Source organism: Monodon monoceros, unplaced genomic scaffold, assembly GCF_005190385.1.
Source record: "Monodon monoceros isolate NGI ecotype Baffin Bay Population unplaced genomic scaffold, NGI_Narwhal_1 Super_Scaffold_10, whole genome shotgun sequence".
NCBI lineage: Eukaryota > Metazoa > Chordata > Mammalia > Artiodactyla > Monodontidae > Monodon > Monodon monoceros.
This window is the reverse complement of record NW_021703766.1, coordinates 42,736,528-42,751,710: the sequence shown is the minus strand read 5'-3', so window position 1 is coordinate 42,751,710 and position 15,183 is coordinate 42,736,528. Positions and strand designations below refer to the sequence as shown.

At 51.8% G+C, this 15,183-nt stretch overlaps 1 protein-coding gene across 5 annotated transcripts; it reads right to left on the bottom strand.

Annotated features, from left to right (window-relative positions):
• Nucleotides 1–56: 56 nt before the first annotated feature.
• On the bottom strand, nt 57–10,389 carry ZBTB32 (zinc finger and BTB domain containing 32). Of its 5 annotated transcripts, none has more exons than XM_029201302.1 (7): nt 10,369–10,389; nt 4,705–4,842; nt 2,195–2,242; nt 1,865–1,938; nt 1,680–1,748; nt 1,392–1,556; nt 57–1,205 (listed from the first exon to the last, which is right to left on the bottom strand). In XM_029201302.1, the coding sequence occupies exons 2-7, from the start codon at nt 4,707–4,709 to the stop codon at nt 922–924; spliced, it is 645 nt and encodes a 214-aa protein (XP_029057135.1). In that variant the 5' UTR covers nt 4,710–4,842; nt 10,369–10,389; the 3' UTR covers nt 57–921. The 5 variants fall into 5 exon arrangements, with proteins under 5 accessions (XP_029057135.1, XP_029057134.1, XP_029057136.1 ...); XM_029201301.1 differs by lacking the exons at nt 4,705–4,842; nt 10,369–10,389 and adding exons at nt 3,092–3,180; nt 4,284–4,697 and having other exon boundaries at nt 1,865–2,001; XM_029201303.1 differs by lacking the exons at nt 4,705–4,842; nt 10,369–10,389 and adding exons at nt 3,092–3,180; nt 4,284–4,697.
• Between the last annotated feature and the right edge of the window lie 4,794 nt (nt 10,390–15,183).

The following is a 15,183-nucleotide window of genomic DNA, read 5'->3' as shown; positions in this document are numbered from 1 at the left end:
TCCTGACCCGACCCAGAAAGCGATCTCCGGGGCCACCGGGAGATGTGGTTCTTGACCCAGACTCCTCCCATTGTTCTTGTCGAGGCCAGCGGCCCGTGTGAACTACCACTCCCAGAGTGCGGTGGGCCTCGGACCCTGGGAACACCAGAGACACTGGAAAATGAAGTTCGGTACTGCAGGAGGCGTGGGCTGGGTAAGGGGCGGCGGCAAAAGATTAGTCTCAGTTCGGAGCTAAACCCGGCAGCCGTTTCGTACAGCCTGGAGGGAGGATGCTGGAGAGGCTGCGGCCTTTCGGCTCTTGTGCTCTAGGAAAGGAGGAGGGTGGCCGAAAGCAGGGCGGAGCACGCGTTCCTCTCGAGCCTCCGGCTGGAGGCCCAGACTCAGACTCCGCGCGCAGTTGCTTGCTGTGGAAGGGACGGGTAACTTGGGTTCTGACAGCCTCCCCACGCAGGGCTAAGTCGGCCTGGACGCCGAGTCCTCGCGGCCCTCTGCCTCTGGGGGAGGAGAGGGAGCCCCGGGAGACGGAGGAGGTGGCCGCCGCGATGAACCACCAGGGGCCGCTACAGGACTAGGGGCAAGGCTGTCCCCCGCCCGCAGGCTAAAGTCCGGACTCGGCTTTCTGGTCCCGAGAGGAGGGCACAGGAAACTCTTTATTTTGGTGATGAACCGCAAGTCCCCGCACAGTTAACCTTCACTCGTGCACACTTCACTGCCCTCACCCCACACGGGCTCGCTGGCCCAGGTTTCTGTGGCCCGCGGTCATCTGGGAGAGGGCTCTTGGCGCCCTTCCTGCGACGCTTCTTGGAGCAGAGTTTGCTAGGCGGCCGTAGCCGCGGTGCGAGGTCAGAAGCCTAGCAGGCCCGCCGGCCCATCTTTCATTCTGTACGCTTGGCTGAAGCCAAAGAAGCTACTGACACCCTGTCAGGTGGTTGAGGAAGGGGGCCTACAGGGAGAGGTCGAGGCCCGAGATGGCTTCGAGGAGGAGGAGGAGGAGTAGAGGAAGGTGGAGCGAATGGTCCATCCCGGCGGGAGCTGGCTGGGCGAGTGGCCGCGCATGTGCGTCTGCATGGAGGCCAGGCTGGGGCAGCCGGCCTGGCACAGAGGGCAGCGGTAGGGTGCGGCCCCATGCGTCCGCAGGTGCTTGGTCATGGCTGAGAAGTCCCGGGAGCGCTGGGGACAGAGGCTACAGGAGAAGGGCTTCTCTCCTAGGGCAGGTGGAGGGGAAGACCCATGAAGGAAAGAGGAAAGGAGCGAAGGCTGGCCTAGGGGTAGATTGGGGCAACTGGGCAAGGTCGTTGTGGGGTAGCCAGACACTCAGAGAGGGACTTAGGAGCGGGCCCACTGGAGTTTGGAAGGAGGTAGACAATTCACACAGGGCAGGGCGCCCATACCTGTGTGGACACGGTAGTGCGTCTCCATCTGATGTTTGAGTGAAAACCTCTTTCCACAGACAGAACAAGAATAGGGCCGAGACCGAGCAGGAGGGGGTGGGGGAGGGTGTTGGTGAGATGGGTGGCTTGCTGTGCCCACATGACCCACACAGGTTGCAAGTTCACCTGTGGCAACAAAAGGCAAAGGAGGGCAGGGCTGGGAATCCCAGAGCCGGATCACTGGAACACTCAGGCAAGACATCAGGGGCTACAGTGGGGCTGAAGCAAAAGTGCCCTCACCCTACTCACCTGTGTGCCTCTGATCAGACTCTTCCATCTCCCCAGGGCTGAGCTGTGTGGGGCCCTGGGGGAGGGAACCTGAAGGGAGCAGAGTGAAGTAGGGGCTCTGCTCAGGCTGGACTCCTGGAGCCCCAGCCTCAGCCCCAGCTGAGAGAACATGTTACGGGGTGCATGCAGGGCAATGAGGGGCTTACCTGGGGTGGGGCTGCAGGAGGCCAACTGGTTCTGGCTCCAGAGGCCTTTGTGGAGGTTCAGGGACAGTGGGATCCTGGGAGTGGGATGGGGAAGAGTTACAGCTTTGGCTACACCTGGGATCCTGGCCAATTCCTTTCTGGAGAGGGAGGTGTCATGAGTCCTCAGGGGCTGGGCTTTGGGTTTCCCTGTGGTGGGAGCTTCTTGTCCTTTCCCCAGCTCAGGAAATGTATAGTAGAGATAAGAGATGTGGTGCATTTCCACCCTTCACTGCTGCCTCTCCTAAGCCACTCCCTCCCAGCCGGAGGTCTTCCATAGGCCCTTCAACTCACCTCTGGTCCCGAGGCCAGACCTCCTGCTGGGCTGCAGTCATGGGGGTGCTATGGGAGAAGGGAGTGCCATATCTGGGCGGCAACAGCAGGATGCTCCACAGGGCAGGCTGGCCCTCCCCCAACCAAGGGGCCTCAGCCCACCAGGGCCTAGGGGTGATGCCGGTTTGGAGGGAACCTGGTGGGGGAAGGGGGCCAGGGAACTCCCGCAGACTTTCCTCAGAGCCCCCTGGACTGTCCCTCACCCACATGATCACTTCTTGCTTCCCATCTACTCCTCCGCGGCCAACAGGGGATCGGCTGAGTTTCTCCTCTGGTCTCATCTGCCCCCCTTGCTCCTCCAGAGTTGCCTCTGCCGTCTCAGGGCCCTCTCTTGGTGGCCTGTGCCTGTGCAGCGCCTCCTGTTCTTTCCTGCCAGCTCTAACAAACTTCTGTGATCTCTGCTTCTCTCCAAAGCCCCCCGCTCCTCTCATAGAATCCCCTGTGCGTTTCTCTGGCGCCTCCTGTTGTTCCTTCAGCCCTGGACCCAGCTCTTCTCTGGCCGTATCTCTTCGAGCCCTCATGCATGCCTCTTCCAGGGACTGCACCCCTAACTCTCTGGCTGCCTCCTCAAGGGGCCCCAGTTCCCCAGGTTGCAGCTCTAGGCTCTCCCCATAAACAAAGTGCAGAAGTTGGGCAAAGGTGGAAGGGCTGATGCCTTTCACCAGAGCCCAGCGACCCCTGCGACCCAGTTGCTGGCTCACACCTGCCAGCACCAGGCTGTGGGCAGGGAACTCCTGGCTCCCCACTGTGATCAGGGTATCACATAGTGCTGGCCGGAGCCTGGCTGCTAGCCGTACCAGCCGATCAGAGCCATAGGGACTAGGCAGTCTTGTTGGGGACGTGGGCATTGTGCCTTGCCTGGGTACCAATCTCAGAGGTTCTGAGAGAAGGGCCACAGTGTGGGGTCCATGGTGAAAAGGGGAGGCAGGAACAGCATATTCTCAAGCCTGTGGAGGTGAGGGGAGAAAGAGTGAGTTGCTGGTTCTGAATCTGAGCTCTCTGTCCTGAATGGAACAGATAAACTGACCCGAGAGAGGACCTGAGCTTATCCAGAATCATAGCAGGGGCCAGGGGTGGAGGTGGGGTGGTGGGAGAATGGAAATTAGACCAAATTCAGGACTTAAAGAGCAAGGACCAGACAGTTAAGAACTATCTCAAGTAGTGGATTTAAGACTAGTATAGATGGGTCCTGCCAGTTGGCAATGTCTGACTTAAAGGATAGCAAACACTGATACTTCTGCTTCTCCAAGCTCCTCTGCAGGGAAAGACCTCTGAGTAGGTCATGCTCTCCTCATTCCAGACAAGAAGATCACCACAAAACCCAGTCAGCCCTGGAAGTTAGGGATGGAGCAAGACACAGCTTCATGGGTGAGGTTAGAAAGCTAGTGTGTCCTCCCCCTGCAAGCCCATCATGTGGAGCTGAGGGTCCCGAGAGGAAGAAAGGGCAGCAAGACAGGGGTCGTAACTGCAGGAGGGCAGGCTCTAAGGCATCAATCAATCATCTCCCTGAGGACGAAACTTCTAGAACCCATCCTCAGAGAAGGAACTGGAAGAGGCCGAAGACTCCCATGCAGTGAGATAAGAGAGCAGGTCAGAAGCCACAGGAGAGAAGGCTCCTCATCCGAAGATGGAGAGGCTTTGGAGAAGGCTTTGACCCTTGAGGAAGCCAGAGAAAGGGAAATGGGAACTATAGAGGGAGAGGCTATTTCCTCTCAAGATTAGGATAAGGAGACGGTTCAATTTTGTTTTTCATAAGCCAAAAGTGAAGAACAGAAGGACAGAACCGAACAAGGCAGAAATTTATCACACATCAAAACCACCACATTGGCTTTTAAGAAAACTGGGAACCCAGATATAAAGAGACGCACCTAAGTGTTGCAGTGCCCAGCAGGCATATTCCTAGGTGTGGGCTCACCATGAGTATGGACCCCATAGGAGGGAGGATTACTAGTTGGACACTTCACGGAGAGGGCTACAGGCTGGCAGGAAGTGGACAGAAAGAGGGGTGTAGTGGGAGGAAAGTCTCAGCTGGGGAGAAGCAGCCACTCACCGGTTGTAGCTTCCTCCTGGACACCGCATGCTCTGAACTGCTGTTGGGGCTCCTGGGCACCCCCACCCTGGAGCTAGCCCCGCCCCTGACCTCACAGTCATCCATTGGGTGTCCCAAGTATCAGTCTGCCACAGTCCTCCAAGGGGTGTGGTTTTATACCCCTGGCTGTGCTTCACTCCTCCAGGAGAGACCACTCCTCCCCTCCAGAGCCCTGGCATTCTGCCTCCTAACCTCCTGTCTCCTTATTTCATTTGTGAACCCCTAGAGTCAAAGAAGTGTATCTAAAGCAATAAGAGCTTTGGGATAATCAGACCTGCGTTTGAGTCTCATCTCTGCCATTTACTAGTTGAGTCACCTTGGGCAAGTCACCTCTCTGAGCCTCAGTTAACTCATCCATGAAATAGGGATAACCTCTGCTTACCTCATTTGGAGGTGGGGTGAAGATGAAATGACATGATGTATGTGAAAGTGGTTTCTCGGTACATAGCATCATTCAAATAGTATTAGTTCTGTTTCTTAGCGGTGTCAGTAGATCTCTAGCAGCTGGAAGCTCTTCCTACTACCTCAAAAGTAAAAAGGACTGAAACATCTGCATTCTAAGGAGAGAGTGCAGGAGGCCAAAAGCATGCCTCCTCCTCCCTCTCTCTGCCTTGGTACTAGGAAGCCTCAACTGCTCTGTGGGAATGACCCCTGTCATCTGGGACATCACTGGGGACTGGGTGTGTGAGTGACTCAGATCCTCCCATCAGGCTCTGATGGGGGCAACCCCAGGAAGGGCCTGTGGTGGTCTTCGAAGAGAAAAACTCCTTTTCTTGGGTTGATGACAAATGACATTTCTCTGAAATCAGGACTCCGAGGTTTCTTTGACTTCCTGCCCAGGGGGTGAAGGTCCTCAGAGATTTCCCCTCTTTTCACACTTTAGCACTCCTTAACCTGGGGAAAAGATGAGCTCTGAGAGACTCAAATTTCTTTCTCTGTTTCTTACTATTTCATTATTCCTCGTCCTGTGGCAGAATTTTCATTCACAGAACAACTGCTGCTAAATCGCTTACGATATGTGCCTAATAAATAACTGGAAGGTTAACGAGTCAGGCACTGGTAGGCTGCTCTGGTGACAAGACACAGTCTGGTTCCCCCTAGGCTTCTCTCTTAGATTCTGGTCCCCTCCTAGACTCAAATATTATGTCTCTAAAACTCCTGTTTCACCTTTTGGCTCCAGGACCCCCAAATGTTCAGACCATCCTTCTACTCTCTCTCCAGACCTAATATGCCTTCCCTCTACCTCTCATTCTAGCTTGGGTGCAAACGGATGTTAATCCCTCCTAGATCAGACAGGGTGTGCCAATGGGTGGGGCTAGTGGAGGGGCAATAATAGTGTGGGGAGAGGGGAAGATGAGTCAGAGTGAAAGGGAAAATGCAAATGGGCAAGCTGTATTCATTTGCTACTCTGGTCGTTAAATATTTTCCATTTCTGAGCTTTCTAACTCCTCACACCACCACACCCAGGGACTCATTAGATACCCATATAAAAGACGCTTGATTTGGACACAGAAATGCACCAATCCCTGACATGTAGGTATACAGAGGGAAACATCCTTCCTCCAATACAGAAATACACACTCCCTGAGGATATGGGATAAGTGGGGAAAGCCATGAAGGAGAAACCCCAAGTGTAGGTATAGGGGTCTGGAAGATTACATCATCACCCAGTGGAGTGGAGTCCCCTCAACTCCCAGGCCTACATCATGTGCCCATGACTCGGCTCCCCTACTGGTGGTTGCCCACTGATGTTCAAAAGAGTTGGAGGCTGTGCTCAAAGGGCAGCATCGTCTTACGCAGTTGACAGGGAGTGCCAGCGGGCTCTCAGGAAACCTAGAAGTGCGGGCAAGGGGCAAGGGGACTCTCCATTCAGTGAACAAAAGCCCCCAAGATTGGGAAACCCCGTCTTTCCTCCCACTTGGTGTCTACCCCCATCTAAGGATATCCCTTTAGAGACTGCCTCCTTAGAGGTATCTCTAGGGCCCTCTACACCTCAGCCCTTCTTCCTTCCTACATTCTTGACATTCTTGACTGCACAGTCCAAACCACCTTGCACTGAGCAGTGATAGCAGAAGCAGAAGCAAATACCTCTTTGACTTGGAAGGGTAGGGACACTGCTGACTCTTTCTCTCTCTCTCTCTCTCTCTCTCTCTCTCTTTGGCTGCGCGGCATACAAAACTTCCCTGACCAGGGATCGAACCCGTGCCCCCTGCATTGGAAGCCCGGAGTCCTAACCACTGGACCACCAGGGAAGTCTTGTGTTTCTCTTCTTGAAAGAACTCTCCTCCCCAGCCTCAGAAACCTTGCCCACCTTCCACTTCCCAGGCTGACTCAGTAGGGATCTCCTGCAGTTGTCTCTCTGGGGTGGAGCCAGGAAACCACAGGTCATGAGGACACAAACCTGCATCCTGGGAGAGGGTACCGTAGGTGGGAGAGGTTAGGTAGGATATAATTGGAAGAAAAGAATGTGGGAAAAGGAGGTATGATTTTTGCCTCTCAATCCTTTCTAATATTCATATTACTAAATAAAGTTTGAAATCTGATATCTTTTATTCTTACTGATAGACTTGACCTTCAGGCACAACCCAGCTTGCTGTAAAAATGTCAACACAGCAAAACAAGTATAGAGTCTCTTCAAATATTATAATTAAAACTAAACCATCAGAATATGCCAATTAGAGGGATGATTATTTGTTTTATGAAAATATTCTCCCTTGGTCTCACGTATTGAGGTATTGAGTACCTCCAAAAGCCAGGTTAAACAAGATTCAATTCAGAAAAGTTCTATGAACTTTCCACTCTTCCCAGGAACACATCACTTTCGGCAAATTAAGGTGGTTAAACTCCCTGCGTCATTTTATATAGATTAAAACCAATTATCCAAACCTTACATAAATCTTCAAATGTTCACTCTTTTTAGTTAGTTAGTTAAGTACATCCAACACATACCAGAGGAGAGACACCACAGAATGAATGAGTTTCTTTCTTCCCTTAAATCTATGTTCTACATAGCCCAAGATCTGGGTATAGTAATAGGCAGGTGAGCTGAATCTAGATCATAGAGACCCTATCATAGCACACCTTTTGTGGATTAAGTGGCAAAACAACCAGATGAGAAGTAAAAACAACTTAGGTTCCACTGCATCCTCACAGTGGACTGCCTTTTTCTTCAGCACTAACATGGGGTTAACTCTTCTGAGACCCTCAACTTCCTCATAGGGACTATTTTCAAGACCAGTATTGAATATCCATATTGCCTCAAATCCAGACAGAGGGCCCCACTCTGACCTCTAGTTGTGTCCCTCCCCCTGGGCTGAGGAGTTCAAGGGTATCTAGGAAGTACCCCCCTGGAACCTGTGCCCCCCAATTCTAGACCATGCTCTGGGAACTCGGAACCCTGGACCTCCTGGCCCAAATAGCCCAGTTCCTGGGTTTACATTGGCCTCAGACCCAGGTCTATACTCTTCTGAGTGGGCTATGTGATTGATGTAATTGTGTGGCCCTGATTGGGTGGGAGGGGCACGTAGACGGAACTTGGACATGCAGGCTAGTATGTGAGACACCTTGAAGTATGCGCCAACACCAGATGTGGGGATAAGAGGGGAAATCTCCATTTCTAGTCTTGCCTAAGCCCCATAAATAATATGGGAGCCTGCTTTATTTTAGTGGTTCTTAACCTCTCAGGGGGTCACTATGCTTTTTAAAATTGTAAGTCGTGGAATCAACTCTTTACATCAGAAAATTGTAGATTCTTATACCATTTTGCATATGAATGACAAGAGAGTCACAGACTGCTCTGAAACTCACCCTTGGACAGGCTTCACTCCTCATCCTTGTGGCTGCTTTTACCGCCTGCCCCCGCCAACACACATACAGTTTTTTGGATTATTTCCAGGAGCTCATAGACCCTGTAATCCACTCATAGACTCCCCCCATGCACCTCCACCCTTGGTTTAAGAACTCTGGGTGTACATGAAAGTACCCTGAAAGCTTTAGTACCAGGTAGAGCTTGAAGAGTGGAGTGAAATTAGATATCAACATCCTGCCTCATAAGTATAAAAAGATCTTCAGTAAAGACAACCTGGGTGATTTCCTAAAGAGCAGGATATCTCACACACCTCCTATGCTCCAGTACAACGTCCATCGTCTCCAAGCAGCTGCCCCATGCTTAGAGCCTGATGTCTTCTGGGAATGACCAGAAACAGTTTGCGGAAGAATGGGAACAGGGACTAAAAGGCCCAAGACACGACTCAATCCTGGTTCTATCTAGAGCCACCACAAAACAATAATACTTCATGGAGGGCAAAAAACCTGCTGGGATTCAGAGACACCCTCCCCACCCCGGAACCTCCAGAAGACCATGGCCCTAACCTCCTGGCCACGTTGTCCAACCTGGACCCAGTCCTGGAAAATCTTACATGAGCACCCCAACCCAGAAGCCAGAGTCCCCCAGAAGTCTTGCAGCCACATGTTCCCATCACAGCCAGGATGCAATGACTCTTGACAACTTCCCATTGGGCTTTCAACTTCATCAACACTCACTGTCAGCCCAGGCTGGATCCAGAGACTCCAGAAAACCTCTCACGTTCTCACTAGTTTCATTTCTTGGTCAAAGACTCCCAAGAACCTCTGGAGAGTCACAGACCTCTCCAGTCACCAGATCCAGTCTCAGTCCAGAGACCCCGGACAACCTCTCATAGGTCAGAGGCCATACCTCATGGCCAATGACCCCACACAGAGCTCCAAGTGCCTCCACCTGCCCCACAACACACTTCCAAATCAGGCTGTCTCAGGGACCGGGGACATGCCGGCCTGGTCTCTGCCCAGCCGGGCCCAACGGTGCCCAGGAGGCCCCATTTCCAGCCTCTCCAGGGCAGAGGGAGTCCCCAAAGCCTAACGCCCTCACCCCCACTTCCCGATCCTCATCCTCAGGGCGACCACTCAAGCCCCCATACCTCAGCTTTGCCTGGGCCAGGCCCAAGCCCGAAGAAAAGAAAGAAAATCCATGGCACTCACCGACTCAGACCCTGTTCCTCTCCTCACTCCGCCCCACATACACTCCGGGCGGCACAAGCCCGAGTAGCCGTTAGAAAGTGGAGCGGCGCGAGGCTCGGAGCTCGAGGCCGGGGCCGCGTGCACAGCTCGCTGGTCGCCCCGGATCCCGAGGCAGACGCTGATTGGCCGCAGTGCTGGCCACACCCTCTTTCCTGGCTCCCGCCGGCTGAGGGATCACAACAGCCTGGGAGGCACCTAGGACAGCTCCACTCCTCACCACCCCCGCCCCTCCCCCTCCCGGCCCCCGGGTCCCCAACTCTGCCTCGCGACCTCCGCTGATTGGCTGCGGAGCCGAGCTCGCGCCCACCTGGCTGGCGTTGTGGAGGGACAGGGCCTTAAATCTGATTGGTCCGCGGACTTAGGCTTCAGGGCTCTAAGGCTGAGAGCTCATCCACCAGCCGGTCCTCAATGCTTTCTGGCTGCGCAGATTGCTCTGTCCCACCCTCTTTATGAAGAGTCTGGGGCCTGAACCTCCTTCACCTGCATAGCTTTGGAGGCTCCCTCTGAAAGTGCTCAGGGATACCACTGCTTTCTTGCTTCTATCTTTCCATCCTGTGTAGTCCTCGTTGCAAACCCTTTCACCTTTCTCTCAACCCCTTACAATCTGTGGAGAAGTGACTGGGATTGGATAGGAGGCCATCAGGCTTTGGGTGCCAGTGGGCAGCTCCCCTTTCCCGCCTCTTGCCTTGCACCACCATTAATTGGCTGCAGAACGCACCCTGCCTCACCCGGAAGTATGCGGGGACAGGGAAGACACAAGAGAGGGCAGTGCCTTGACCCCCCTCATTGGCCTAGATGCTCGCGCTGCAAATACACGATGACGCCTCAGCTGTCTGCTGAGTCAGAATTAACTGCGTACTTCATGTACCAGCCCCCACCACACCGTAAAGAGAATGACCCATTACGCTGCCCCACCATTAACTGGCCCGGGGTTAGAACCCGGCCAGCGGGCTTTCTGACTAGGCAGGGCTTTGGTGCTGACACACCGTACCAATCTGTGGCTGGCCGACTGCCTCCCTTCTTCCCCCGGCCCCGCTGCCATTGCACCGTCGATCAGCTGGCCCCACTCCTAAGTGACTTAGCCTAGACACATCCAATCAGGCGCGAGGGCGCTTTAAGGAGGCGGGCATTGCTCCACCGCTTCCACTTCTGATTGGTCCTGAGGCTTGCTTCTTCGCCTTTGATTGATCAGGGGACCTGGAGGAGGGAGCCCAGCCCAATGGTTTCGGGTGGCGGTTAGAATTCTGTCCCTTTGCTTCTGTTCAGCTTCGGGGTTCTGGCGACTGTTGTCTGGCGTCTCCTTCCCCACAGCTAGTGGGGAAATGGGGATGGAGAGTGGGGTGGGGGGAGGAGCTGGAAGGGGCCCCGCTGAGGAGGGCGTGACTCGACTAGAGGAGCTTAGGACAGTGGGAACCGAGACCACCTAAGGCGAGCGCCTGGCACGCGGGAGATAACCCTTCAAATAGCAGGGGCAAGACGGGCGCTGTAGTAGTAACAACAGCCCTTTCCATGTACTACGCTTTGTGCATCATCTCACTGAATCCTTCTAAATAGCTCTGTGAGGGAGTCTATTACTAGCCGGGTTAAACGCTGAGGGTCAGAGGTGAAGTCACTTGTCTCAGGTTCCACAGTGAGTATGGGCATTGCTGGGACTCCGACATTGTTCTGGTGAGAGTCCAACATCCGAGCTACACTACAATTAAGTAGGATTGATCTTATATAGATGTGGAATGGGGTCTGATGTGGTCACATGACCTTGGTTTACTTCATCATATAAATGAGTTTTTTTGCTTGTTTGTTTTTCTTCTTTTAGACTTGAATCGCATCCTGAAGGCTCAGCACTCAGCATATATTTTCAACTCCTCCAATTCTGGGGCAAATGCATTTGCATTCTAGAAAAGGATATTTTAAAAATCAGCATCATAATATCTTTGCCACTTTTTGGCCACTGACGCTGAACCAGGCCAGTTTTAAGTGTTTTACATGCATCCACTGACTGAATCCTCATAAGCTGTATCAGATGTTTACTGTTATTTTTCTCACTTCACAGATGAGTATATTGAGGCTGACAGAAGAACCTGATTTCCCTAAGATCTCACCAGGAGTAATTGTCAGAGCTGGAATTTGAATTAGGCCTGTTGCAGTTTGACTCCAGAGCCTAAGCTCCTAACCACTGATATACAACGCCTGTCATCCTAACAGCTACAGTGTCCAGAGCGTGGGCACACATGGTCCTGGGGAATCCTCGTAGCCACTCTAGGAAGAGGAATGATGACAACACTCATTAGAACAGACAACAGAGGCTCATGGAGGTGAAGACACTCAGCTCACATAGCTGGTCCATGGCTGAGCAAGGAGTAGAATGAATCATACCTAATATGCTGAATCCACACCCCACATTCTTAATCACTCCTCACACTGCTCCCTTCCCATTTGACAAACGAAGAAACTGAGGCACTGAGGAGAAATCCAAGCTGGAATTCAGACCCAGGTCTATCAGACCCAAGAGGTCACTCCCTGAACCACATTACCTCCAGGAAGTATGTGTCTGGTAGATCCTGTGTTGTTGGGTCAGGTGAGAAGTCCTCATACCCAGCCAGCCTTGTCTGCAAGCAATGAGGTCATCTGGTCCCAACTTTGGCCCTAAAGGTGGTTGGGAGAGTATTTCACAGCCTCAGAGCCTTTGGGGGCTTCTCATTGAGAAGCCTTAATCATAATTGCTACAATTTATTGTACACTTTTTATAAGCCAGGCTAGGTGGAAAACATTCTGCATGTATCATCTCACTGAATCCTTATAATAATTCTAGGATATAGGGGTTGTTATTGTCCCCAATTTACAGGTGAGGAAACTGAGACCCAGGGCGGGATGTAACATTTCTATGTTTACAGAGCTAGTGAATGGTGGAGCCTGGATTGGAACTTCGAGACCCCTCAATTCCAGCTACTACCCAGTGTGTACAAGCATGAGAAGATGGAGTGAGGGACCCTGGGTTCTGGCAGGATGGAGTCAGAACGGTTGTTGGTTTCATTCTGGAGGCTGGACTGTAAGATTTGAAGAGTAAGCTGTCTGAGAGGAGTAGAGAAATAACTATGGCTTATGGAACAACTACCCCATGCCAGGCCCTATGTTAACTACACTTTAATATATGTTGAGAAGCCTTGTGGTTAAGAAGCTGGACACTGGATCCAGTCTGCCTGGATTCATGTCCTGGCCTTGCTACTTGCTAGTTGTGAGACCTTTGGCCGGTTACTTAACCTCTCTTGGCCTCAATTTCCTCATCTGTAATGTGGGGATAATGATAATAAATACCTCTCAGGACTGTCAAGAGGATTTTATTTTATTTTTTATTATTATTTTTTTTTGCGGTACGCGGGCCTCCCACTGCTGTGGCCTCTCCCTTTGTGGAGCACAGGCTCCGGATGTGCAGGCTTAGCGGCCATGGCTCACGGGCCCAGCTGCTCCGCGGCATGTGGGATTTTCCCAGACCGGGGCACGAACCCGTGTCCCCTGCATCGGCAGGCGGACTCCCAACCACTGTGCCACCAGGGAAGCCCCTGTTAAGAGGATTTTAAATGAACTAATAGAACAGTGGCATCTCTTCTCTTCTCCAGTGTTCTGAAACTGACTTGTTTCCTTGCAATCAACATCACTTGCCTTGACTCTGCTGTAGATACTGAAAATTAAGGCTGGATATTTGCACTGGGAAAGTCTGGGGGAAGTGTGTTCCCAGAAGAGGTAGCAAGAGCAAAGGCCTTGAGACAGGAGTGAACTTAGTGTGTCTGAGGTACAGCAAGAAGTCCGGCTGGAACCAGGCAGATGACTAAGACTCAGGAGCTCAGCCCAACTGCACATGTGCTCATAACAGGCATCAAAACGACCCTGTACTTTTCAGAGCATAATGGACTTTACCCAAGCTTTGATTTCTGGAGAAACCCGAAGCCATGATTACTTTTTTAAAAAATAATTAATTAATTAATTAACTTCTATTTGGCTACATTGGGTCTTCGTTGCTGCGCGCGGGCTTTCTCTAGTTGTGGCGAGCGGGGGCTACTCTTTGTTGCGGTGCTCGGGCTTCTCATTGCGGTGGCTTCTCTTGTTGTGGAGCATGGGCTCTAGGCGTGCGAGCTTCAGTAGTTGTGGCACAAGGGCTCATAGTTGTGGCTCGTGGGCTCTAGAGTGCAGGCTCAGTAGTTGTGGCTCACAGGCTTAGTTGCTCTGCCACATGTGGGATCTTCCCAGGCCAGGGCTCGAACCTGTGTCCCCCGCACTGGCAGGCGGATTCTTAACCACTGCACCACCAGGGAAGTCCGCCATGATTACTTCTGAGGCTCAGTGTCCAAGCACAGGGATTTAGAGATGTTGCTTAGAACTCAGGTCGTCTTGAACCAGGGCTCATGTGTAGGGGTCAGAAGACTTGCATTCACTCAAATATTTATTAAACTCCGAGAGCATATGCCATCTGTGCCACGCCCAGGGAAGACTTAGCCCCTGCAAAATCTTTAAATTAAAAGATTTAACCTTATAGAAAGGAATTAGACCTTAAAACATATCCTTCCAAAACCAAGTGGAAAGTGTAGCAACTAAAGCCCAGAAGGGGCACTTAAGCCAGGGCTGGGGGAGGGAGAAGGGTGAGGGAAGACTTTTCAGAGAAGGTGGTGACCCCTAAGTGTATATTTTTGGAGGACCTACTATGTGCTAGGCATGGTGCTTAGTCCAAAACATATAATGGCAAACAAGAAGAGACCAAATATATTAGTCTGCTAGGGCTGCTGTAACAAAATACCAAAGGCTGGGTGGCTTAAACAATACAAACTTATTTCTCACAGCTCTGGAGGCTGGAAGTTCAAAATCAAGGTGCCAGCTGGGTTCGTTTCTCCTGAGACCTCTTTCCCTGGCTTGCAGGTAGCTGCCTTCTCACTGTGTCCTCATATGGCCTTTCTTCTGTGCATGCACACTACTGGTGTCTCTTCCTTTTCTGATAAGGTACCATAAACTGAATGTTTGTGCCGCCCCCTCCCACACCCCCAGCTACACCAGATCCGGAGGTTGAAACCTCATCCTCAATGTGAGGATATTTGGAGATAGGGCCTTTGGGAGGTAATTAGGTCTTAAGGGTGGAGCACTTATGAATGGGATTAATGCCCTTATAAAAGGCTTCAGAGAGAGCTCCCCCGCCCCATGTGAGTTTACAGTGAGAAGACAGCCATCTATAAACCAGAAAGTGGGCCCTCACCAGATACCAAACCTGCCAGTGCCTTGATCTCGGACTTCCCATCTTCCAGAACCGTGAGCAATAAATTTCTGTTGTTTATAGTCTACCCAGTCTTTGGTATTCTGTTACAGCAGCCCAAACAGACTAAGACAGAAGGACATCAGTCCTTAAACAATACAAACTTATTTATCAGTCCTATTGGATTAGCTTCATGCTCTTAGGACCTCATTTAACTTAATTCCCTCCTTAAAGGCTCTGTTTTCAAATACAGTTACATCGAGGGTAAGTCTTCAACACATGAGTCTGGGGAATTTGGACTTATTGACAATTCAGCCTATAACATTAAATATCTACCACTGAGGGGTTAAACAGCCTGGTAGGGGAGATGCATATTATTAACAACATGTGGGGAGAGCAGAGCAGAATGGTTAAGATGTCAGCTCTGGAATCACACTGATGGGTTGGGTCCTGCCTCTGTCATTTACCAACTCTGTGACCTTCAGCAAGTTTCTTCCACTTTTTGTGCCTTGAGAGGATCAAATGAGCAGATACCCTTGAAGTCCTTAGGACAGCCCCTGGCACTGAGTACGT